Here is a 26,025-nt window from a genome sequence, read left to right on the forward strand (position 1 = left end):
TGCCTGCCTCTCTGCCTACTTGTGATCTCTCTCTGTCAAATAAATAAATAAAATCTTAAAAAAAAAAAAAGACACCACAAAAAACAGAACTAGAGGCCAATATCTCCGATGAACATAGATGAAAAAATCCTCAACAAAATAAAAGCAAACAGAATCCAACAATACATTAAAAAGATCGTTCCTCTTGATGAAGTGGGATTTATTCCTAGGATGCAAGGGTGGTTCAGTATTCAGATACCAATCGAGGTGATACATCATATCGGTAAGAGAAAGGATAAAAACCAGATGATCATTTCAATAGGTATAGAAAAAGCACTTGACAAAGTACAGTATCCATTCATGATAAGAGCCCTCAACAAAGTATGGCTGCAGGGAACATACCTCAAGCATAATTAAGGCCACATATGAAAAACCCACAGCAAACATTGTACTCAATGGAAAAAAACTGAGAACTTATCCCCTAAGGTCAGGAACAAGGCATGGATATCCACTCTCACTTTTATTCCACATAGAACTGGAAGTCCAGGTCACAACAATCAGACAACAAAACGAAATAAAAGGCATCCAGACAAGTAAGTAAGAAGTAAAACTTTCACAGGGCACCTGGGTGGCTCAGTCAACTAGTTAAGTGTCTACCTTCAGTTCAGGTCATGATCCCAGGGTTCTGGATCAAACCATATCTTGGGCTCTCTGCTCAGTGGAGAATCTGCTTCTCCCTCCTCCTCTGCCTGCTGCTCTGTGTGTGCTTGCTCTCTCTCTCTCTCTCTCTCTCTCTGTCAAATAAATAAATAAATAAAATCTTAAAAAAAAAAAAAGAAGTAAAACTTTCACTATTTGGAAATGACATGATACTACATATAGAAAACTGGAAAGATTCCACCAAAAAACTACTGGAACTGATAAATGAATTCAGTTAAAGTTGCAGGATACAAAATCAGTGTGTAGAAATCTGTTTCACTTCTATACACTAATAATGAAGCAGAAATAGAAATTAAGAAAACAGTCCCATTTACAATTGTACCAAAAGTAAGGTACCTAGGAATAAATGTAACCAAAGAGGTGAAAGACCTGTACCCTGAAAGCTACAAAACACTGGTGAAAAAAATGGAAGAGGATACAAACAAATGGGAAAACATCCCATGCTCATGGATTGGGAGAACAAATATTGTTAAAATGTCTATACTACTCAAAGTTCTATATGGATTTAATATAATTCCTATCAAAATACCAACAGCACTGGGGCACCTGGGTGGTTAAGTGGGTTAGGCCTCTGCCTTCAGCTCAGGTCATGATCTCAGGGTCCTGGGATCGAGCCCCACATCAGGCTCTCTGCACAGCGGGGAGTCTGCTTCCCCCTCTCTGCCTGCCTCTCTGCCTACTTGTGATCTCTGTCAAATAAATAAATAAAATCTTAAAAAAAAAGAGGGGCACCTGTGTGGCCCAGTGGGTTAAGCCTTTGCCTTCTGCTCAGGTCATGATCTCAGGGTCTTGGGATCGAGCCCCACTTCAGGCTCTCTGCTCAGCAGGGAGCCCACTTCCCCTTCTCTCTCTACTTGCCTCTCTGCCTACTTGTGATCTCTGCCTGTCAAAATAAATAAATAAAAATCCTTAAAAAATAAAAAAAAATAGTATAAGTGAATCAGGGCTGTTCTAGGGCTTTCTAGAAGTTTAAAAAATATCACACAAATAAGTAAATACAACTTTTTAATCCCAACAATAGCGGATGGATAATCAATACTAAAATTAAAGGACATATATTGAATAAGGCACTACAAGGTAACAAAAAGGGGAGGAAGATATGGCTCCTGTCTGCAAGGAATGTGAATTGTAATCTGACTGTGACTGTATTGTACCCATTCATATGGATTTTTCACCCAGGATTTATGAAACGGAAAGTTGTCCTTCTTCTCTATAGCAAGTTCTTGATCTTCACCAGTTCTTTTACACTAAGGGAAAATACCAAAACCATCGGGTTCAGACCTCTCTAGAGATGGGAGTAGTGCATTATATGAGAGAAGAAAAAAGAGAATACTCGTTTGTGTTTGCCTATAGCTTTTAATTCTAGACCAAGATTTCGTAAGTTTGGTATTATTGGTATTTGCGGTCAGACAATTCTTTCTTTCTTTCTTTTTTTTTTTTAAAGAGATTTTATTTATTTATTTGACAGCGGTCATAAGCAGGCAGAGAGAGAGAGGAAGGGAAGCAGGGTCCCCACTGAGCAGAGAGCCCGATGATGCGGGGCTCGATCCCAGGACCCTGGGATCCTGACCTGAGCCGAAGGCAGAGGCTTCAACCCACTGAGCCACCCAGGTGCTGTGAATTGTTTAGCTGCATCCCTGGCTTCTACCCTCCAGGTGCCAGTAGCACCCAATTCCAGTTGTGACAACCAGAAAAATGTCTCCAGATGTTCCTAAAGGTCCCCTAGAAGCAAAATTGTTCCCTCCATTGAGAATCACAATTGTGGCAACTTTCTGAAGAGCTTTGTCTATTCTCTCTGGGCACTATTTCCGGAAATGACAAGGCTAAGATCTTGAATTTCCAGTTTCTTGGATTTGGGGTAGCTACCTCAAGGAGATGCCTTCTCCGTAGGAGTAAACCAGTGGTAAGTTTCTGTTTTTAAATTTTTTTTAATGAAAAGTGGAGGCTCAGGGCTCCTTGGTGGCTCAGTCAGTTAAGCGTCTACCTTTGGCCCAGGTGATGATCTCGGGGTCCTGGGATCGAGTCCCACATCCATCGGGCTCCCTGCTCTGCCAGGAGCCTGCTTGTCCCTCTCCCTCTGCCCCTCACACCCACTTGTGTTCTCTCTCTCTCAATTAAATAAATAAATCTTTAAAAAAAAGAAGAAGAAGGACAGTGGAGTGTCAGGGACCCCACCAGACACATGGGAGATCTGCTGAGTCACAGCTGCCTCATCACTTACGAATCCTTAGACTCTTCGTGGTGGGGTGAGGCCCAGAAGGTCATTGGTAACGATTTATCTCAATTCATAAATCTTTCACTTTCCCCGTTGCTCTGGTTCTACCCATCTGGGGTGCTTCAAGGGGCAGAGGACTGGAGAACCCCGAGTCACGCGTGCCGTTCCGTCCATCTTGCGTGATGTCTCAGCAGCTGTCAGTGTTACAGGAAGTCCACCGCGATTTCTCAGAGACTTACCAGGAACACCCGGTGCTTGATTCTTGGTGGGAAATCCGTGTCGGTGGTGGGCGGCGTCTGTGTGGGGCAGATTGTGCACGCACACCTAAATGTGGAATGGAGTGGGAGCGCTCCTCGTCAGTTGCAAACTCAACAGGAAGAAATCGATTTTGCACGTGGATACTCCTTCCGCTGCCCCTTTACTATTTCAGCACGAGGAGGGAGCACTTCCCTTCTGTGCCAGCCAGAGCCCGGCCAGTGAGACACAGTTACAACCTGGGCAGTGAGAAGCCACTATAGTTCCAGCTCCCAGGTTCTCTGTGGACTTTGTGTTTCTAAAAGCCTTCTGGGCTTCCTCCTTTCCTCTGTAAAAGAGCATTCCTCTCCTTCGTTCTCTGCACTGGTCTATGGTTTTGCTATAGCTTGCTTGTCCCAGATTCTAATTCTCTGCTTTTCCCCTTCCCCGCCAAAGCCCCATTTTTTGTTACTGGTGAAGTGACTGGGAGTGTTATTCGTAAGGTTAGCCTGTCTTCAACTAAGAAGTAGTGACTCCTTTTCCTCCCCGAATTCATCGGTACCTTCCTTCATTTTTCCAATACCCTAGAGTGTTCCCCTCACCTCAGTTGGAAGCCTGTAATGTTGCATTGTATAAATAATCCAGAAATCTTCAAAACTGTGAGCTAAATTACAGACTTTATTTCTACTAGACAAGCAATTAAAAACTTATGTTTTTATAAAAACTTTTATGAAAAGTTTTTTCATAAAACGTTAGGTCTGGAGCCGACAACCAAGAAAGAGTTCTTGAACGTCTTTGGTGCAAAAGGGTGGTTTTATTAAAAGTACTGAGACAGGACCCGTGGACAGGAGGAGCTGCTGCCCCAGGGTTGTGAGGGGTGGCTGGTTATATACTTGGGAGTTGAGGGAGGTAAGGGAAAGGGAGGTTTTCCAAAGAACTTCCATATGCTAAAGGCTCACAGGATACTGGAGGCCTTGCCATTGTCAAGTTCAGGTTGTTTTTCCCTGTAGCAAGGCATTAACATCAAGACAGTTGGGAGCTTCCTGGAAGAATGGCCCACGTGTCAGCGGGGGGCCGGGTGGGGGTGGGTGGTGGGGGTTGCAGGGTGTCCCCTGTGCTTTGTCCTTAGCTGGCCTTCTGTTCCCTCATCACTCGGGTGAACTTGTGCTTTCCAAAACTTCTTCCTCCTCTCTCCCTCTGGCCTTTGTTGGAAAGAAAGTTCCATTAATTGGTATTTGTATGTGAACCTGGTCGGTGGTTGGGGCTCAGAAAATGATCAGTAAGGAAAAGAAACGCATTGGAGAACAGCCTCCTTCCGCGTGGTGCTGGTCTGCCCGCGTCTTCCTGTCCTCAGGAGCCCGGGCAGCGCTTGGTTCGGGTGAGGCGAGAGGATGGACTGAGCGCTCCTGGCTGGCAGAGCAGCAGGCTGGCGGCTCCCGTGCCAGGCGCTCTCTGAGCGGCCTCTGTCCCCCGCTTCCGTGTGGCCCCTGAGCCCTGAGTGGCTCCTCCCTGAGACTTGGATTGCGTCCCCGCGCACACCGCAGCCCTGAGCTAGCCCGGTGTGTGATCCCAGAGAGCGCACGTCCTCACGATGGCCCGCTGTGCTTTCTCCTAGTGCACCCGCTGTGGGAGAGCGTGGACCTGGTCCCGGGGGGCGAGCGCCAGTCGCCCATCAACATCCGCTGGAGGGACAGCGTCTATGATCCTGGCTTAAAACCGCTCACCATCTCTTACGACCCGACCACCTGCCTCCACGTCTGGAATAACGGGTACTCTTTCCTGGTGGAATTTGAAGATTCTACAGATAAGTCAGGTGAGAGCCCGACCTGGGGCCTTGTCCGGCATTAAAGGGACAGCCTGGTGTAGCACAGGCCACACCACGCTGCCTCCTCTTTGAGCAGTGGCGTGGGACTCACTGCACTGAACTTTTTGAACATAAGAAAAAAAATCCCGTCTAGTTTTTCTGAACGTTTTCTTCTCTAGTATAGATAGTATTTATTAATAAGTGTGTATATTTCTCTGTATAGAAAGGAGATAGGTTTTGAAATAAAAGCTTTGCCTGAAGTTTATTTTGTGTGCTTTGAACATGTACTAATTTTCTCTGCTTGGTGACTTTCCAAGACTCTTTTACATTAAGTAGTATTACAATTTAGATTTAACTGAGCAGACTGCAATCCCTTTGAAATGGGACAAAAAGAATATTCATGTGTGTATGAGGCTATAGTCTTAACAACCATTTCTACATAGAAAAATGGAAAGTCATGTTAATTTTGTTGATTAAACAATGTCACCTAGTTTAACAGAAACACAATTTAAAAGAGATTTTCAGATCCAGATGTTATATTGCTTTTGAATCCTCTCTGGTTTTCAGTCTACCCAGATATCAACTAATTTGAATGATTTCAAAGTTGACCTGAAACCTTTAGTGTCTGTTGAACACAGAATGTGATTAATTCTATGTAGGTTTCTTTTCTCCATTTCTTCTTTTTCCCAACCAAATTTGATGGTATCAAGTAATCTTAGTGTGAAATAATTAATAGTTGAAATTGTGTATCTTTAAAAAGTGGCTACCAACCAGGGGCAGTTTTGCCCCCTCTCACTCCCTAGGGGCTTGGGACACTTGGCAACAAGTGTAGGCATTTTCAGTTGTCACACTCGCGGAGTGGGGGAAGGGCTGTGTGACTAACATCTTGTGGGTGAAGAGGAGAAAAACTGGTGAGGAAGAACTACATACAGTACATGGAACAGCAATCGGAAAGACTTATCCAGCCTCAAGTATCAATAGAGCCAAGACTGAGAAACCCTTTCGGCAATTAGTTTTCTCCGATGAATATGAGGAGATGGGCTTGTGAAAGTGTGAATGAATGAAGTAAAAAGTGTGACCTAAAGCATAAATAGAAGTGTTCCCTTCTGTATCTACCCTGGCTCTAGGTTTCTCAACCGTATCTTGGTTCTCTTTGCATTCTCCTAGTGATGCTCTGATACTTAGACAGGGCCCTCCGGCCCAGCTGCAAACGGACTGCTCCTCCCCTGGGAATTCTCTCTCTCTAGTTCTCTTACCTTTGACCTGCTTCTCTGCCGTGATCCAGGAAGTGCTCGGGTCTGTCTTTAAGAACTTAGGTGTCTGTATGTTCCCCATTTTCTTCTTTTTCCCCGGGTTATGACATGGCCCCCAACCTTGACCATCTTACTTCTATTTCACAAACCAAGAAGAAAGTAATTACTCCTTTTCAGCCCAGATTCTTTAGTATCTTTCCTTATTTTTTCCAAAACCCTGTAGTGTACTGTCATCTCAATTGGAAGCCTGTAATATTACATTGTATACAATGATTCCAGAAATCTTCAAAGTAGCAACCTACATTCCTGTGTTCCAGATGACTGTCTTGTACGATGATGAGCTTTACTTGTCTCTGTCAAGTTCTACCATTACTCCTGCCAGCTAGACTAGTGGGGAGACCCAGTCTGTAAATAACACCTCTTCTTTGTGCACTCTGGATGTGTAGCGATCCTCTCAAGTCTCAATCCTGTCTAGGTCCCTGTCAACCTTCTTTCTTTTCTTCTGAAGATCCTGAATGTTGGTTAGCCTTTTAATGACCTTGCGGGTCCAGAGACTGTGTATTTCCAATCTATGATTTCTTCACTGAGTTGGACATTGTGGGAAGTTGTTCAGTCGGTTTCTTAACCACGTGAGTTAATCTCCAGATGGTTCCAGGCAGATAGCCTTCTGTTTTATTTTTTTCAATACATTCAAGAATTCTTATCCACCTGTTTGCTTAGATGTCTCAGATGGAAAACAAATGACCGGCATTTTCCTCATAATAGCTCATTAGAGATCTCCCAAGACAACTAAATCATTCCTTGACGCTACCCTCCCTAGGTGTGTCAGAGTGTCACACTGTTTTTATAAAACATACTAGAAAAACTGTAGAGAGGTTACTAATTTTCCATTTGTTTTGTTAGGAGGGACGAGAATAGGTAACCTCTTTTTGTTTTGCTTTAATAATCATTTTCTTTAAGATACCATTAATCTGGGGCGCCTGGGTGGCTCAGTGGGTTAAGCCGCTGCCTTCGGCTCAGGTCATGATCTCAGGGTCCTGGGATCGAGTCCCGCATCGGGCTCTCTGCTCGCAGGGAGCCTGCTTCCTTCTCTCTCTCTCTGCCTGCCTCTCAGTGTACTTGTAATTTCTCTCTGTCAAATAAATAAATAAAATCTTCAATAATAAAAAAAAAAGATACCATTAATCTTCGATAAGTACCTAACTTTCTGTCTTTCTTTTTCCACATTTCAGTGGCTGCCTCCTATTTCCTGCTCATTCTCCATTGCTATTTCTCCATGCTGTTGCAAAATAATTCATAGCATTCAAAGAGGAAGAAAGAGTGAAAGAACACAAAACACAAATAGTAAAAGAGAGCAAAGACTTCATAGAAATGAAGACAGGAAAGAACCAATTCTAATTCTAGAAAGGAAAGGAGCTAATAAATATCAGTGTCTGTAAATTTAAAAAAACCAAAAATCAAAAAACTAGACACTGCTGCTGCAGTGTGTTTTACGAAGAATTCAGGATAAGGTGTGCAAGGAAGGGGTTTGGGGAAGGTACGTGAGAAAAAGAAAACATATCAAACTTTATGGGATCCAGCAAAAGCAGTGCTTAGAGGGAAAATAGACGTGAAAATGCCCATCCTGGAGAAGAAGAAATTGCTCAAATCAATAACCTAGCTTTCCACCTTAAGGAGCTAGAAGAAGAGCAAAGTAAACAAAGCAAACACAAAGAAGGGCGTAATAAAGGACAGAGCAGAATTCAATGAAGTCAAAAGTTGGTTCTCCAGAAAGAGCAACAAAGCTGATAAACTCTTAGATAGGTGCACCAAGAAAACAAATAAGAGAAGATTCAAATTAGTAAAATCAGGAATGAAAGAGGGACATCACCACCGACCCTACAGAAATTAGAAGGATTAGAAAAGAAGGTATGTGAGCATCTCATACCACCGCCCTTTGCTGGGTATTGTTTTATTGTTTGTCTCCCCTGAATAGAACACAGTCAATGATTTTAATGAGGGCGTGTGAAGGATATAAAATATTGTGGGAAAGGTCACTGAATTATGCTTGAGCCCATGAATGATCTCTAATTTCACCTCTTCTGAAAGTATTCTCATCGGCTATGTCACCGGGCCTCAATGAGAGGAAGAGATGAGTCCTATTGTTCTCTTCAGGGTGCTTCCTGCCCCATCTTACATCCCTTTACACTATTTTGGGGCATCACCAGTAAACCCAGGAAGAATTTCTTGTGTCCACAGACATTTGAACTTCTCCTTACGAATTTTGATCCTGCATTTCCTTTTTCAGAGAAAACAACGTAATGATGTTTAGCACATTCACAGGGTGGTGGACTATTAGGACAGTCCAATTTTAGAACATTTCCGTCACCCCCAGTTTTGTGGCCATTTCCTTGCATTTTGTTTGATTTGTTTGGGTCCTGTGTATCGCCTTTCCCTTCATCATCCCTTCCTCTGCTAGCTCCTTCACCTCCAGGTTAAAAGCAGAGGAAGGGAGTGAACATTGCATAGCTTGCTCACCACAGACCCAACACTAGGCTGGGTGTTTTATATTTGTTACCTAATTTTTTATAAGTTCACTTGTTTCTCACCTTAGAAAACTGAAATAACAAAATGTCAGCAACCTCAAATAAATAAGTACCTCTTTGCTGGCTGTGTCTTATGACTACTCTGCTTCCTAATTTCCTCTCTTCCCTCTTCCTCCTCTGCCTGTTTCTTGCTGACTGTACTTGCCTAGCTCTCATCCACACTTCTGCCGCCCCCAGCCCACCCTTTTCCTCCCTCTTGCTGAGGATACCGTGTGGTGTTTCAATCAACAAACCCAACCGACACTTTGTAGTCTATTTCTTTAGTTCCTGGTTTCATTGAGGATCTTCTAAGTGCCAGGCACTGTGCCACGTGCTCAGAAGAGAAAGGAAGAAGGGATGGTCGCTGCCTTTAAGAAGTTTACAGCGTGTGGGAGCACAGAGCCTTGAAGAGATGCTAACACAGAGCGCTAAGTGCCGTGAGGGAAGTGTTCACATGGGCTTTGGTGGGAGAAGGCTTCTGGGCAGGGGTGACACCTGGGCGGTTCACGAGGAGGTAGAGGTTTGAGGCGGAGCAGTGCTTGTATTAGCATGTATAGTGCAAGAAGGAAGAAAACAAGCACATGCTGAGGTGGGCAGGAGCCGAGACACGGAAAGGACTGTTCGCAGGGATGGAGAATCGGGTGCGTACCTGGGAACTCTCGCTCTGGGTCTCGCGCTCGACCGTGATTGAGGTGTCGGCTGTGTTGGCGTTTCATCTCAAGACTCGTCTGGCAGAGGATCCTCTTCCAAATTCACTCAAGTGGCCGTTGGCAGGATTCAGTTTCTCTCAGGGCCTCAGTTCTTTGCTGGCTGTTGGCCAGAGGCCACTCCCTTTTCCTTGCCAAGTGGGTGTCTCAGCATGGCAGCCGGCTTCGTCAGAGCGAACAAGTAAGAGTCGGAGAGGGCAAGCGAGGTGGCAACCCGCACCTTTTTGTAACCGAATCTCAAAAGTGACATCCTTATCACTTTCGCCCTTAGAAGCAAGTCACAAGGTCTAGCTCATACTAAGGGGAGGAGATCACACAAGGGTGTGAATAGCAGGAGATAGTGGTCATTGGGAGTCATCTTAGAAACTCCCAGGCCACATGGCTAATGACACAAAGCCCATAAATGCAAACTGAGGTCCTTTTCCTGTAAAGTGCATGCTCTTAGCCACATCATACAGGAGAGTATCTCCCTCTCACTTCTCCCTGTGTACAGGTTATAAAGGTACAGTACTCAGCACATGTAGAGACTTTTTTAAAAAAGATTTTACTTATTTATTACAGAGAGAGAGAGCGGGCAGGTGCACACATGTTCACAAGTTGGGGGAGAGGCAGAGGGAGAGGGAAAAGCAGGCTTCCTGCTGAACAGGGAAAAGCAGGCTTCCAGCTGATGTTGAGTAGCCCCCGACATGGGGCTCAATCCCAGCACCCCAGGATCATGACCTAAGGCAAAGGCAGAGGTTTAACCGACTGAGCCACCCAGGCACCCCCATATGTAGAGACTTAATGATTTTTCTAGCTAGAAGTGCCCGAGTCAGATGCCTGGGAATCTGACTTCCCTCCCAGAGATGACAAATGTAGAGGTACCTGCAGTGCCACAGAGGTGATGAGCGTGAGCCAGGCTGGGAGAGTCTGGAAGGATCCGCAGCAGTGGCAACTGTGAAGAACTGGCAGGACCTTCTAAAGTCAGTGGCTCTTTCTCCCACCCAACCTATTGTTGCCTGGCGGGAGCGTGTGCCCAGCATGGGCGGGGCATCTCTTTGTCTAATGGCAAATGTGGATTTTTATATGAAACTGTATAGCTTTCAACGTTGGCAATGAACTTTAAAATGTATTTCGTATTGTGTGGGGGAATCAAAACACACCTGAAGACCAGCTCTGCCCCCTTCCCCCTACAGCCACCCATTGCTAACATCTCCTCTCTGCCTTGCTCATTATCTTGGGAGGAGAGACACAGTCAGTGTCCAGAGTATGTGGCCAGTGTTTTTCTGTGGATAGGAGAGAAGGCCTTCCCTCTCACCTTGCTCACTTCACTTGGGACGAGAACTTCCGTTTCATTGAACAGACTAGATTGAATATCTGCCACAATCAAGCTCACAGTGTGGAGCTGGCATAGAAAAACGAGTTTGTTTTTTTTTTTTAAAGATTTTATTTATTTGACAGATAGATCACAAGTAGGCAGAGAGGCAGGCAGAGAGAGGAAGGGAAGCAGGCTCCCTGCTGAGCAGAGAGCCCGATGCGGAGCTCGATCCCAGGACCCTGAGACCATGACCTGAGCCGAAGGCAGAGGCTTTAACCCACTGAGCCACCCAGGTGCCCCTAGAAAAACGAGTTTTTGGAAGATGATTTTACTTTTATTTCAGTATGCTCTAGTACCATCTTCCTAGTCATTTAGTGAATCAGGTGGTATGATTCTCTGCACCTCCCCTGTCCCTCAAAGAAAAGTTCTCATTGGTGTCTTTGCTCACCTCTTTCAAAAACTTTTTAAAGAAGAAATTATGTGAAATATTTTCAAAAGGCAGTAAGATACATAGCCAACCAGTGCATGACATATCCAGTGTGTTTGGTCCTTGGGGTGCCTGTAGTCATACATAAAATTCAACTAGTGATGCAAGAAATGCTAAAGATCGCTAAGTTAGATGAGATGGGTGGGTTTTGTGCTGTTGTCTTGGTTTAACCATGGACAGACATCACCAGGGTTGGATTAAATGGAGGAAAAGAGGGACTAATTAATATGTGTTAGCAAATTCAAGGGAAAGAAATACCAGCACAACCCAAAGTCTGAGGAAGGGTGATTTTAAAATCTCATTTTATCTGAATATTTTTCTTCCAAAATTGAAAAACAAGGGGCACCTGGCTGGCTCAGTCAGCAGAACAAGTGACTCTTGATCTCAGGGTTGTGAGTTCAAGCCCCACGATGAGTGTAGTTTACTTAAGAAAAAAAAAGTATCAGTGCATAAAAAAAGAAAGAGAGCATCTTTTGTCCCCACATTTCCATTTTATGAAACTGGATTGGATAAATATGCTAAGAAATTTGCATTTTATTGCACATTTAAAAAGCAGTCATGGGTAACTCAAGGTCAAGATCATATTCTAAGAAGAGGAGGGCTCCCATATCTTCTAGGCAGAGGCAATCAAGAAGCAGTTCGAGAAGAAGATCACATTCTAGGTCAAGGAGTAGGCAGTGATCCAAAAGTCCAAGACAGAGAAGATTTCATTCCAGAGAGAGAGAGGTAGAAGGCCAAGGAGCACATCAAAAACCAGGGCCAAAAAGAAAGAAGATAAAGAAAAGGAACGTTCCAAAATACCACCAAAAAGTTATATAGCACAGACAGACATTCCAGAAGCACAAGCAGAGAGGGACAAGGATGAAGTAGGAGTGGCACAAGATCTCCTAAAAAGAGAAAATTGTCTCGCTCACCATCCCCTAGGAGACATAAAAAGGAGAAGAAAGATAAAAGCAAAGAAAAAAGCAGAGATGAAAGAGAATAATCAACAAGCCAGAAGAAAAGGAAAGATAGGGAAATGGATCATTGGGAAAGACAATCAGAGAGTGACATAGATGTGAAAGTTACACAGGATTACAATGAAGAGGAGCAAGGGGAGGTCAGTGAGAAAGAGAAACAAGAGGAGAAACCAAGAGAACCAAGCTCCCCTAAAACAAAAGACAGTTGTGTGGGAAAGGGAACTGGTGACTCACTAAGAGAATCAAAGTCAATGGAGATGAGCATCGTGAAGAAGACATGGAGGTGAGTGGCTGCACGTGGCCTCCATGGGGAGCCTCCCGCATACACACAGCAGTGCGGTGCCTTCGTGTGACTGCTTAATGCTCTATTTGTTCTTCTCAAACCCACATGGGTACAGCTCCAGGTTACAGATGGTTCCATAGTTCCTGATATTGACATTAGTTATTTACGGCCCAAAACTTGTGGAAAGCCATACAGGAGTGACCAGTTCTTGGCATGGTGAGATCTGATTGGGTAACCAAGCAGCCAGACTCTTCTGCTGCTGCTTCATAACAAACGTGAAAAGTGGCATGCATGTGAAAAGTGGCATGGACTGTTTCTGTTGTGTGCTCTCCTTTATTAAGTACGTGCACTTACAGTATTTCTAGAATTTGATTCATTGCAATAAAAGAGCCATACAGGGAATGCACTGATTGCATGTTAATTTGGGCAGGAATATCCTAATTGTCATTAAAATCTTCCAGCGTGATGAATCTACTTGTGGTCTTGTTTGCTGACCTGACAAATTAGCCTTCTTACAGTTACATCTGAAAATGAACATTTGAAATTGATAGTCCTTTAAGCCTTGTGCCTAAATTTTTGTGGCTTTTGTTTAACTTTGAAAGATTATCTGTGCACGCACTCTTTCTGATGGCTGACGAGGCTTTAATTACAGAAACAAGATCTCAAATGAAACTCTCGTTGGTGGTGAGTAAGTAGCACATTTTGAAGTAGAGTCGTATACTTTTTCATTAAGGCGTTTGGGGATTTTTTCCCTGAAGTCATTTTTCCTACCTCTACGTCAGAGAAAGCTATCTGCCTCTCCTGAGTCCATCTGTGAAAGAAAGTGACCTCTTGTCCTGATTTTCAGTTTTCCACTCTTTTATTAATTTGTTTTCATCTCAGTGTTGGACAAAGGGGGTAGTACATTCTAAATGGACCATCACATCTTTTAAAATATGACAGATCTACTTCATAATGTACTTTTTATTTGACCTCAAGTATAAAACCAAAACATTTGTGTTACTTTTACCGCAATAGTAGTCTAATGCACATAGTAATCCCTTGTGAAATGCAACATAGTTAGGCAACTGAAAACTTCTCACAGGAGTTTCAAGCTTCACGTTTGGCCAGTGAAAACTAAGGTAGTGTACAGTTTCTAAAATTGTTTTACAAGACTTTGACAATAAAACCCTGAAATTTATTTCATGTTCCTATAAAAAAAAAAGTGGGCACAGTAAATATAGAATATAAAAATAAGTCAAAAATTGGCCTTTACCAGTTGTAGGTAGCTTGGAGTGTTGTTAAATCTCAGTGTCTTTCAGAGCACAGGTCACGCCCTTATACCTGAATTGACTGCGTGGGAGTCAAGTTTCTATGCACTGGTGTCTAATTTTTGAGTGGGCTCCACTTAACGACAGTTCATGTAAAAGGTCCATCCACAGCTCTGGCCTTTCCCCCGCATTCTTCCATGGTGTGAAAGACTGTCCCCTGAATTGTCGGACGTGCCATTTCAGTGATCGAGGGGGGACCCCTGGAGCACAACTACCGGTTAAAGCAATTCCATTTTCACTGGGGGGCCGTCGACGCCTGGGGCTCCGAGCACACCGTGGACAGCAAATGTTACCCAGCCGAGGTATGTTGAGCAGCTTGGGAGCAGTGACAACTGTGAGGGGGGGACAGTGCTGTATTTCTAAGACAGCCTCAGGAAGAATCGAGGGGCGGGGGGAGGTCCTATAAATGCTAACACGCTCTCTCAAGCATATGTGATTACTCCTAGTTTATACGTGTAAACGTGATCTCATCCCAAATAATAGAGCAGAAATGAACCTTAAGATCCTAAAAGAGAATCCTTCCGGAATTCGAAGCTAGGCTCCAATTATAGCCTGAAGTTATAGCCCAGGCCACAGTACAGGGCCTCCAGGTTCAATTGGCCCAAGTGAGAATTGGTGGGAGCCCTGATGAAGGCTGTGGTGATAGGAATAGAGGAAAAGAGTGAGATTTAACAGGCATTTCTGAAATAAAGGCAACAGGACTTGGAGGCAGGGTCTGCTTTAGGAGAGGAGAGGAACAAGCGAAACGTGACCTTGAGGATCTACTTGGGAGGCTGGGTGAAGATGCTTTTGTGAACAGTGGACAAGAAATAATTTGTAGGGGGGCGCCTGGGTGGCTCAGTGGGTTAAAGCCTCTGGCTTCGGCTCAGGTCATGATCCCAGGGTCCTGGGATCGAGCCCTACATCGGGCTCTCTGCTCAGCAGGGAGCCTGCTTCCTCCTCTCTCTCTGCCTGCCTCTCCCCCTACTTGTGATCTCTGCCTGTCAAATAAATAAAATCTTTAAAAAAAAAAATTTGTAGGGAAGTCTAGGGAAGGCATAAGGAAGTAGAATTTCTTAGAGATTTCCCCCTAATTTAGCTTTAGATGTTACCTTAAAAAGAAACACATTTTAAGTCTATCCCTCAAAGAAATTTGACTTCAACTCCTGTCTAATTCCCATGGAGAGAATCTATTTCTCTCAATATAAAAATCTCACCTTAGGATGCAAATGGATTTTGGATATGATGGTTTCATGCAAATCAGTATGGGAATGGACATTCATTGCTCCCTCACTGAAATGTACTCACCTTGTTGTATTTCTTTTCTTTTTCTCCAAATAAATCCCTCTATTCACAGGTAATATTAGGGCACCTGGGTGGCTCAGTCAGTGGAGTGGCTGACTCTTGATTTTAGCCCAGTTCATGGTCTCAGGGTCCTGGGATCGAGCCCTGCATCAGGCTCTACTCTAGGCGTGGAGTCTACTTGAAAGCCTCTCTCCCCCTCAGCCCCTCCCCCAAAATAAATAAATCTTTTTTTAAAAAGTAGTATTTTTAAAGAACTATTTATTTATTTTGAGAGAGAACAAGAGCACAAGCAGGCAGAAGGCAGAGGCAGAAGGAGAAGCAGGCTCCCCACTGAGCAGAGAGCCCAACATGGGGCTCCATCCCAGGACCCTGGGATCATGACCTGAGCCGAAGGCAGATACTTAACCAGCTGAGCCACCCAGGCGCCCCTAAAACAAATAATAGTAATTGCTCCTGCATGCGGTTCTTCCTATTCATTTCTATCTCATTTCGCACCAGACTGCTGTATGCTTTTCTCAGCGGCTTTACTTTGGGTGAGGAAACGTTAAAATATTGTGTTGAGTAAGGCTGTTTGTTTTGGTTGGAGCAATCCTATGCTGGTTATGTGGCAAACCAGCTTTTAACGGTGTTTCAGCTGCACTTGGTGCATTGGAATGCAGTCAGATTTGAAAACTTTGAGGATGCAGCACTGGAAGAACATGGCTTGGCTGTGATCGGAGTATTTTTAAAGGTAAGAAAGTCCGACCAACTTTAAATGACGTGTTTTATCCTAAGATGAAAAGATACAACATTGTAATATTAACATCTAAGTGTATTGGGATTAAAAAGAAACAATGTTGGCTTGTGGAATCACTATGTGGTACACCTGAAACTAATGTATCGTTGTGTCAGGAGACTTCGACTTAAGAAAACAAGAAAGAAAGAAAAAAAAAAAAGGCAGCTAAATAGAAGATTGCTCTGAATATATTTCAAATGGTATAAAAATGCAGCCCAGTAGAGTGGTCCCAAGCCACATGTGGCAAATGAGCTCTTGAAATGTGGCTACTTGGTGGAACAATTTTTAATTGTCATTAATTCAAATTGCAACACAAGGACTGATATTTAAAGGAAGCAGGAGCCCGTTTCCCCCCGCAGGCACTAGGACCCTGTCAGCAAACAGCCTGCTCACGTGTTCTGTGTCTAATTGAATTCAGTGACATTTATAGTGATCTAAACTACCAGTTTAAGTGTAGTTTAAGTCGTGTGACTGGTTTGTTTTTATGTAATCACCAGGTGGCTCATTTTCATTCATATCGTGTCACCGTGGCAAAAGTCAGATATCCATTGTTTTTAATATTTTCTCATTGCTGCTTCTTTAGCTAGGCAAACATCACAAAGAGCTGCAGAAATTGGTGGATACTTTGCCATCGATCAAGCATAAGGTAATACTATCTTTCCCAAGTCACTTGAAATGCCTGTTTCGTGTAATCTCGAATGGAGACACTCACAGGGCACTTTGCGACTTGCCCCAGAAGAGCACTTGCCCCTTAACACGCGTGTGTTGAGAGTGCGCCCGGCCCTGGGACACCTTGCAGGGGCCGGAAGGGATTCTGTGGGTACATGCTCACCGCTTTGGTTCTGCTGCCCTGCCCTAGCCCTCAGGGAGTCGGGAACCCAGTGCTGTCCCCTCCCGTGCTCCTTCTGAGTCCCTGTGGCAACAGCCAGAGCAGTCCTGCTGACTCCACCTCCGGTCCCGCCGGCGGGGAGCAGAGAAGAGTTGGACAGAAACGTGGCGTGGCCGGCTGTACAGAACAATGACCCACATCCTTCAGAATGGACACCTTTGTCCAGGCCCCAGACTAACTGGCCGTTCCTCCAGGCCGTTCCGTGGAGCTCCACTTCTCTCTCTCTCTCTCTCTCTCTCTCTCCCCCCCCCCCGCCCCTCCCCACCTCGCCTCCCCACCTCGGTCTCTGTCCCCACGGCCTCCTTCCCTCTCCCTCCCTGTCCGTCTCCCTCTTCCCTTCCCTCTCTCTGTCTCCCCCTTTCCGTCCAGGAACTTGACTCCCCCAAATTTGCATTGCGTTTTAGGAAGGAGAATTCTGTCAGGGGACGTCTCCTTGTTCGCGCGGCCGCTACTCCCTGCCCGATGCCTCCCAAAGAGTTAGAGGAGAGCACTGCGGTCAAGTCACCGAACGGAGGGAGGCAGTGCGCCGCGCCCGTCCTGCTCCCGGGGAGGAGGAGCGGAACTACCTAGTTAACGACGGGGACGAGGCAGGGCCGTGATTCTGTCCTCAAGTGCCCAGAATTCCTCCAGACCGCTGCCGGTCCCTAGACTCCCCTAGACTCATCACCCCGTCCGCTGATTCCTGAGTGACTTTCACCATGAAATGATGACGTGGTGACCTCTTCTCTTGGCCAGGACACCCTTGTGGAATTTGGGTCATTTGATCCTTCCTGCCTGATGCCTGCCTGCCCAGATTACTGGACCTACTCGGGGTCCCTGACTACCCCGCCACTCTCCGAGTCCGTCACCTGGATCATTAAGAAGCAGCCCGTAGAGGTTGATCACGATCAGGTACGTTCTTTCCACATTTCTTTCTGAGGACACGCTAGCCTGCCCCTTTGAAGCAAGGCTGGGCTCCAACTTTGGCATCAGTTGTTAAGATCTCGTAGTGCTAATACATGTTTATTGAGATGTGCTAACATCTTGTCTTAAAATTTGGATATAAACTAGGGAATGCTTCAAATCAACTAGAGAGAAGAGTTAAAATTTAGGAAGCGTAAGCTTTTTACTTTCATATTTGACAATGATGTCTTGTGCATTGTGTATTTTATATATAACAATAAATCTCTATATACACGGGACCCTTTTAAAAGGAAGAATGAAGCCTGGAAATGGATGTACTCAAAACCCTTTAAAATCCTTAAGGAAATTTTGCTTTGGAACCTCAGGATTAAGACAGAATCCAACAATGTCTGTCCAGAAATTCTAAGTCAGTTATTTTGAACTTATTTTCTCTTTAAAAAGTAGGTTTAAGTGATGACTAGTATGTCAATGTACAAAATCCTGTTTAATTCACAATTTAACTAAACTACAATAATACTTGTAAATGCTTGCTTTATGGGCTTTTTATTAATTACAAAGCATTTTTACAAGAGGAAAAGCTTCTAAAGTCTTTTTTATATGAAGCCTGGATAACAGATACCAGCATCTATCAAATATTGGACCAAAAAATAAAGATATGCTAAAGATTGAAGAATATATTTTATGTTTTTTAAGATTTATCTATTTATTTTAGAGAGGGAGAGAGAGGAAATAAATCACAAGCAGGAGGGGCAGAGGGAGAGGGAGAGAGAATCCTTTTTTTTTTTTTTTTTTAAGATTTTAGTTATTTATTTGACAGACAGAGATCACAAGCAGGCAGAGAGGCAGGAAGGGAAGCAGTCTCCACTCTGAGCAGAGAGCCCAATGTGGGGCTTGATCCCAGGACCCTGGGATCATGACCTAAGCCAAAGGCAGAGGCTTTAACCCATTGAGCCACCCAGGTGCCCTAGGGGAGATAGAATCTTAAGTAAGCTCCATTCCCAGCATGGAGCCTGATGTGGGGCTAGATCTCATGACCCTGAGCTGAAACCAAGAGTCTGTGCTTAACCGACTGAGCCACGCAGGTGCCCCTCGGAAGAATATATTTTAAAGAAAGGAAAAATAATGTATGAGAAACAAGCTAGCAGTACATTAGAAGAAATAATACATTTTGACTTAGTAATACATATTCCAGCAATGTAAGGATGGTTCATTATTAAGAATGATATTAATATAATCTATCATATCAGTGATTCTATACAGAATTATCATATAACCATTTCTATATATTGTTAAAAGGCATTAGCAAAATTCACTATTCAGTTTTAAACATTTTTTAAGGTTTATTTATTTTATTTTATTTTTAAAAAATTTTATTTATTTATTTGATAGAGAGAGAGCGTGTGCACAAGCATGAGTAGGCAGAGCCATAGGCAGAGGGAGAGGGAGAAGCAGGTTCCCCACTCAGCAGAGAGCCCGATGTGGGGCTTGATCCCAGAACTCTGGGATCACGACCCCAGCTGAAGGCAGAGGCTTAACTGACCGGGTCACCCAAGTGCCCCAGGTTCATTTATTTTAGAGAGAGAGGGAGATAGAGAGAGAGAGCACACAGGGAGGGGCAGAGGGAGAGTGAGAAAAATTTCAGCAGACTCCTCACCAAGGTTCGCACTTGAACCCATGACCCTAAGATCATGACCTGAGCCAAAACCAAGAATCGGACACTCCATCCTCTGTGCCACCCAGGGGTCCCTTAGTTTCTTAAAATTTTAAATAACATAGAAACAAATGGAGATTTCCCTAACTTGATAAAAGGGATTGCTCTCAGTTCAAAAATAAATAGTATGCCTAATAGAGAAAGATTATTACAATATACAATTTTATATTACGTTCCTGAAGTAGCCAATACAATTAGACCAAAAAAAGAAAAAGCAAATAGAGAAACAATAAAAAACTACTTCAAAAATGAGGTAACTCAGTAATTAGTGGAGTATAATATTAGTTTATAAAAATCAATACATTGAACATATACAAATGATAATCAGTTAAAGGATGTAATGATATAAAGTTATAATAGAATGAAAACTATTTATAATGGAAACAAAAATATAAAATGCCTTGGAGTAAGCATAAGAAGAAAATTTAACATATAAGCTTAAAAAGTCCCTGAAGGGCACAAAAGGATTCATAAAATTCATACTACGCCTTTGATGTCAACTCTCTTTCAGTTGTTATACTCCATTAATTGTTTATTCTCCCTAAATTTGATGTGGTCCATTTGCTGTGCCAATGGGATTTTTAGATAGATGTGCTATTTCGAAACTCACACAGCAAAACAAACAGCATAAATAGCCAGGGAAAATTCTGAAAGAAAAAATGAGAGATGATTAGATCCACAAAATTATAAAGCCTCAATAATGAAATAGTGTGGTACTGGCACAAAAGTAAAGAGACCACTGGAGGAGAGAAAGTGTTACGTTCAGAATACGGCCAAGTACATATGAGAATTTAGTTTGTGATCAAGATAGCATCTCATCTCAATGGAGGGGAAAGATGGGATTCGTCAGTAAATGCTGTTGGGCGACAACGGCGCAGACATTGGGGGGAGAAAAGTTAGATCCATCATTCAGACCTCACACAGGAATATATTCCAGATATATTAAATGTTAAAAACACCACCATAAAAGTGCGAGGATAAACACAGAGAAATCTTTTTATACTTCCAAATGGAGGAAGCTTTTCTAATGATATACCGAAACCAAGAAGTCCTAAAGAAAGCAACTAGTAAGATAGACCATGTAATTTTTTTTTCTTAATGTGTGTGATGAAAACCACGAAAAACAAATGACAAAACAGAGAGAGCTTAACTGTCCATAAGCCTGGTCTTGCTGACCTATACATTTAGTCTGTGTCTATCCTTCATATTTAAAATTGACATAACACTGAAAAATAAATCAGTAAAATCAATAAATCAGAAGGTTAGTGGCCCATGTGGGTAGTTTTCCAATGAAATCTCAACACAGAAAATTCAGTCAGGAAAAAAATGTTAGTTGTCATCTACAATTCAGTCACCTATAATCAGTGTTAGTCATTGGGTAAATCCTTCTTGTTAATCTTTACAGATACATATAAATTCTTTGGTCTTTTATCCGTATAAATATACATAAGTTTCTCAAACCAAATGGAATCATTGTGTACCTACCATTTTGTTCCTCTTTTTTTTTTTTTTTAAAGATTTTATTTATTTATTTGACACAGAGAGACACAGCAAGAGAGGGAACACAAGCAGGGGGAGTGGGAGAGGGAGAAGCAGGCTCCCCGCCAAGCAGGGAGCCCAGTGTGGGGCTCGATCCCAGGATCCTGGGTTAATGACCTGAGCTGAAGGCAGACGCTTAACAACTGAGCCACCCAGGTGCCCCATTTTGTTCCTCTTTTCATTCAGTGATATGTGGGACATTTTATAGGTAATAAGCATTATCTTTGATATCATTTTTAATGGCTATGTACTAGTCCATTTTATAGATCTAATGTAACTTATTATTGACACTTGAGCTATTTCTAATCTTTTGCAGTTAGCTGAATAAAAATAAATCTTAACTTCTGGACATGTTCTTGATTTACGAGGGTAGATACGTAATTTGCAAGTATAGTCCCTTTGGCACTTGATTCTGGTCACAGTCCTGCCTTGGCAGCTCTCCTTAACCTGAAGTCTTTGTTCCAAACAGATCTTCCCACGCTTGCGTACTGTGCCCCAGGCTGTCCTCTCCATAGCTGCGGTGTGTGGGATTGAGTGACGACAAGTGTTGTGACAATAACTTATGGCTGGCTTGAAGTCAAGTGTTCCCGAATATGGTTGCTCTGAAAGCCAGGGGGCGAATGATGCCATTGCCATGTTAGAGAACAAGCCTTGACTTGGGGCAGCTCCTTTTGTACTGAGCTGCACTGTCCAGTCCCTTAGCCACTAGCCCCATGTGGCCATTTAAATTTAAATATAAATACATTAAAATAAAAATTAAAAATTCAGTTACAGGGGCGCCTGGGTGGCTCAGTGGATTAAGCCTCTGCCTTCGGCTCAGGTCATGGTCTCAGGGTCCTGGGACCAAGCCCCGCATCGGGCTCTCTGCTCCGTGGGGAGCCTGTTTCCTCCTCTCTCTCTTCCTGCCTCTCTGCCTGCTTGTGATCTCTCTCTGTCAAATAAATAAATAAAATATTTTAAAAAAATTCAGTTACCGGGTGCCTTGCTGGCTCAGTCAGTAGAACATGCAACTCTTGATCTCGGGGTTGTGTGTTCGAACCCCATGATGGGTGTAGAGGTTACTAAAGAAAAAATAAACTTTAAAATATTAAAAATAAATAAATAACCCAGCCAAAAATAAATAAATACAGAAAAATTCAGTTCCTTAGTAGTACTGGCCGCATTTCAAGCGCTCAGAATCCATATGTGGTTAGTGGCTACTATAAGGAGTCATGCAGAGGACATTGCTACCATCATAGAAAATTCTTTTGGACAGTGATGGCAGGCGGTATCCCACTGCCTGTTAAAAAGGTAACCCCATGCACTGCCTTCCCCACAATGCCCAGGTTCGGTGAGCAATGAAGAATACATTGTTTATGTTAATTATTTAGTTATATTCTGAGAAAACATTTTCGGCATTGTTAATACATGCATCAGGCCTTCTCTATGTTATCCTGTAGGCTAGTTATTTTGCCCATTTCAAGATGAGGTTCCTAGGGGCACCTGGGTGGCTCAGTCGGTTAAACGTCTGCCTTCGGCTCAGGTCATGATCCCAGGGTCCTGGGGTCGAGTCCCCTATGAGGCTCCCTGCTTGGCGGGGAGCCTGCTTCTCCCTCACCCTCTGCTGCTCCCCCGTATTTGTGTTTGCGCGCTCTCTCTCTGTCAAATATATAAATAGAATCTTTAAAAAAATAAAGATGAGGTTCCTAGAATCAAAGACGAAATAACTTGTTCTTGGCAAATAGCCAGTATGTGGGGGACCGAACCTTTGGTGCCCCCCCGCCCCCCGTCTTCAGAGTCCAAGTACCGCATTGTCTTTATCACCTCCTGTCACTCCTCCCCACACCTTTTATTCCCTGTTCAGCAGTGAAAGGCATTCCTACACAGAGAGAGGTTGTACTGTGTCTAGTTGTGGAACAATGTTTCAGAATTGTGGAAATGAAAGAGCATCTGTTACTCTATTGAAATTATTTATGCTTCGTACTTCTATTTCTAGCTTGAGCAGTTTCGGACCCTGCTTTTCACTTCAGAGGGGGAGAAAGAGAAAAGGATGGTGGACAATTTCCGCCCCCTTCAGCCCCTAATGAATCGCACTGTCCGCTCTTCCTTCCGTCATGATTATGTACTGAATATACAAGCGAAACCCCAGCCGTCAACTAGCCAAGTGATCCCCTGAGGAGTTCATCTCTAGGCAGCGCTTTGCTTTAATAAATACTAGCTTTTTAAATATTGCCAACTGGACTATTCTAAACACCTGCGTTTAATAATAATTATAGATGTACATTTCTTGGTGTGGCAGTGCTCCATCAGTCTTTGAGGAAAGCTCTTTGGTAAATGAGTTTTTCATTTGATTGAAAATGACATTTAACACTGAACTAGCAGCAAGAGACAGGAGTTTCTCCTACAGTAACCTGTTGGGTAATTGTAATGTCTTTTTACGTCTGATATTTCTGTGCTGCCTCTTTATGTTTATTAGTTAGTAGTTCTGTAGAGTTATAAGCAGGGATGATAACCAAAATATGTAACAGCTAGAAAGGCAGACACTGACCGTCCAGAAAGCAGGCCTTTGAGAAACAGCCCTAGGGCCCAAACTGGTACTTCCTGGCTTGCTGAACGCTGGCCATGGTTTTTGGTATTTTTATTTCAAAACATGAATGTATATTCTTTTCTGAGGCCTTCGCAATGAGTATATTTGCCCTGATCTTTAGTTGTAGTTCCTAGTACATGATATGCTTACTTAGTATCAATTTATGATACACAAAAAGTATTTTGTAGTTCAAAGAAGACAAGAATTTACTTCTAACTGGGAATCCTTTTGTACTTCTGAAGATTAGATATATTAGTTCAAAACTTGATCACATAGAAAGCATATGCAGAACATTTTAAAGAAAATGCTTGAAGTGCCTAGAATTTAAAATTCTTTCATGAATATTTACAGAAATCTTTTTCAAAAGACTAGTAATATAGTAATGTAGTCTATAGTTTATAGTGTTATTTTGCATTGTCTGTACATGGTTTCATAAAATATAATCTTTTCCACAATGATAGAACTATCTTGATTTCCATTGAAAACTGTCTGAACTTTATTTTATTAGTTGAGGTTCTATGCCTCATGTTTCCAATTTACACAGTGGTTTAGAAGACTTTTGCTATAGTAAAAGAAGAGAAACTTAACAGGCTAAAGTCTAGAGAATTCTGCATATTCTGAGGAAGCCATGCCGTTGTTGCCTTTGCTTATAAATATCTTGGAATGTTTCTAGTTGCCTATAAGCCTGTGTTCAAATTCATATTGCATTTACTAGTGGTATTTCTTTCATTACTATGCTAATCATCTGAGCTGCAAGGTAAGGTTGGATAAGTAGACTTAACACTACTGAACTGTACACTGGAAAAGGTTAAGCTGGTTAATTTTATGTATGTTCTACCACATTTAAAAATAAATAATACTTCAGTAGGAAAAAAAAAAAAGCTGGAGCTACCTGTGTAAGTTTGGGGGGATATCTGTTCTTTAAAAAGGGAGGTTGGTAAAGGCATTTGCTTCTAGAGTGCACATCTTCTCTGGGAAGAAAATGAATAAAATTCTTAAGATAAATGGGGGGGAGGTTTATGTTAAGAGTGTATGTAATTGATCTGCTCAAACCATAGTTATTTTAAGAGGGTAAACATAAAAGAAACACATTTTCCAGTGCACATGGGCTTCCCTCCTAGGCCTCTCACAAGTTCCTTGTGCAAAATTCTCTTGCAATGAGTCTTCCAGATTGGAGTAAGAGCCCAAGTACCAAGGCCTGATTTGTCTTTAAATCTTAGAGCTACAAAGATGTATTTATTGGGTGTGTCCCAATCACGGTTTGCCACTCATGATTCACTTGCACCTGGGGTTCTGGTGTGATTGTTAACAGCAGTCTCTCACTCTCAGCTGTGTCCTGGTTTGCATGATAAATTCTTGGTCACCTTCTCCAGAGAGGTTATGGAAACTGCCTTGGGGAGGTGTGCTTCCCACCCCCTGCCTTAGTCATATGACCTCCAGAGGGGTGCTATAGATTCTGGGGCTACTGAGACACCCTAACAAGAAACTTTTTGTCTTTTACGCCTCCAAAAGTGCTTCACTTGTACCTTCCTAAACTTGAAGGGGGGAAATGGGCTTGAGGTCTGTCAGCGGGCTTGAGAAAGAATTTTGTATTACCATTGCTGCTCATCTTCATTAAGTACTATAATAAAAGCCTTTCTTTACAATATTAATATTTGTTGAATGACTGTTTCTTCCTATTTTTAAAAAAATATGTATAATTTCTGTTATATTAGTGAGACATCCCTTTACCGTGTAGATCAGAAAGTGACTGGAAAACTCCCAAGAGATTTTTAGAAAAGCAGGAAAACAAAAGCCACCCCCTTCTCCGCACATCTTTTTCTGTCAGATTGGTGCACAATCTGAAGACATCACCAACACGCCAAGCCACCAGTCCTTTTCTCCTTTCCAGAGCTACATGGATTAGGGTAAGGTTGGCTATTCTAAAAGCAGGCATCCACGTCAAAAAAACTGGGGAAGATGACTTTCCCTTGCTCCCTGGGGCACGCATTTCTTTTGGTGCGTTATTAGCAAAATTGCACTATTATAATCACTTTAGGTATTTTTCTGTGTCACTAGAAGAACCAACATTATTTACTTGATACCTGTTCTACTTAATGTTTTATTGTCTTTTTAACTCAACTTTTTTTTTTTTTAAAGATTTTATTTATTTGACAGAGAGATCACAAGCAGGCAGAGAGGCAGACAGAGAGGGAGAAGCAGGCTCCCCGCTGAGCAGAGAGCCCACTGTGTGGCTCGATTCCAGGACCCTAAGATCATGACCTGAGCCGAAGGCAGTGGCTTAACCCACTGAGTCACCCACCCAGGTGCCCCTTAACTCAACTTTATTGGGTAAATTCTTTCCCATAAAATGTTACTGATCAAAAATGGAGATAGTTTATTTAAGCGAATAGGCTCTAATTTTAACCATATAATGAGTACATCTAGGTAATACTGGCTACTTTACATGTAAATAGTAATGCGTCTTGTTCGAAACTGAATGTTTATCCCCCCGCCCATTTGTATGTTGAAATCTAATCCCCAATGTGATGGTATTAGGAGGTGGG

The 26,025-nt window shown here is 42.8% G+C and overlaps 1 protein-coding gene and 1 pseudogene across 5 annotated transcripts in view; both read left to right on the forward strand.

Moving 5' to 3' along the window:
- CA5B (carbonic anhydrase 5B) overlaps positions 1–26,025 on the forward strand; it is a 103,744-nt gene that overhangs the window by 76,749 nt on the left and 970 nt on the right. For 4 of the 5 annotated variants that reach the window (XM_032331791.1, XM_032331790.1, XM_032331793.1 and 1 more), the window contains 6 exons: positions 4,764–4,961; positions 13,996–14,114; positions 15,731–15,826; positions 16,455–16,517; positions 17,496–17,651; positions 22,889–25,131. In XM_032331791.1, the coding sequence (XP_032187682.1) occupies positions 4,764–4,961; positions 13,996–14,114; positions 15,731–15,826; positions 16,455–16,517; positions 17,496–17,651; positions 22,889–23,068 (812 nt within the window). In that variant the 3' untranslated portion in view covers positions 23,069–25,131. Of the gene's footprint in view, positions 1–4,763; positions 4,962–13,995; positions 14,115–15,730; positions 15,827–16,454; positions 16,518–17,495; positions 17,652–22,888; positions 25,132–26,025 lie in introns of those variants that run through there. The other variant, XM_032331794.1, reaches the window with a different exon arrangement.
- Positions 11,686–12,580, forward strand: LOC116583450 (annotated as a pseudogene).

This window comes from Mustela erminea, chromosome X (genome assembly GCF_009829155.1).
Source record: "Mustela erminea isolate mMusErm1 chromosome X, mMusErm1.Pri, whole genome shotgun sequence".
NCBI classification, from domain to species: domain Eukaryota; kingdom Metazoa; phylum Chordata; class Mammalia; order Carnivora; family Mustelidae; genus Mustela; species Mustela erminea.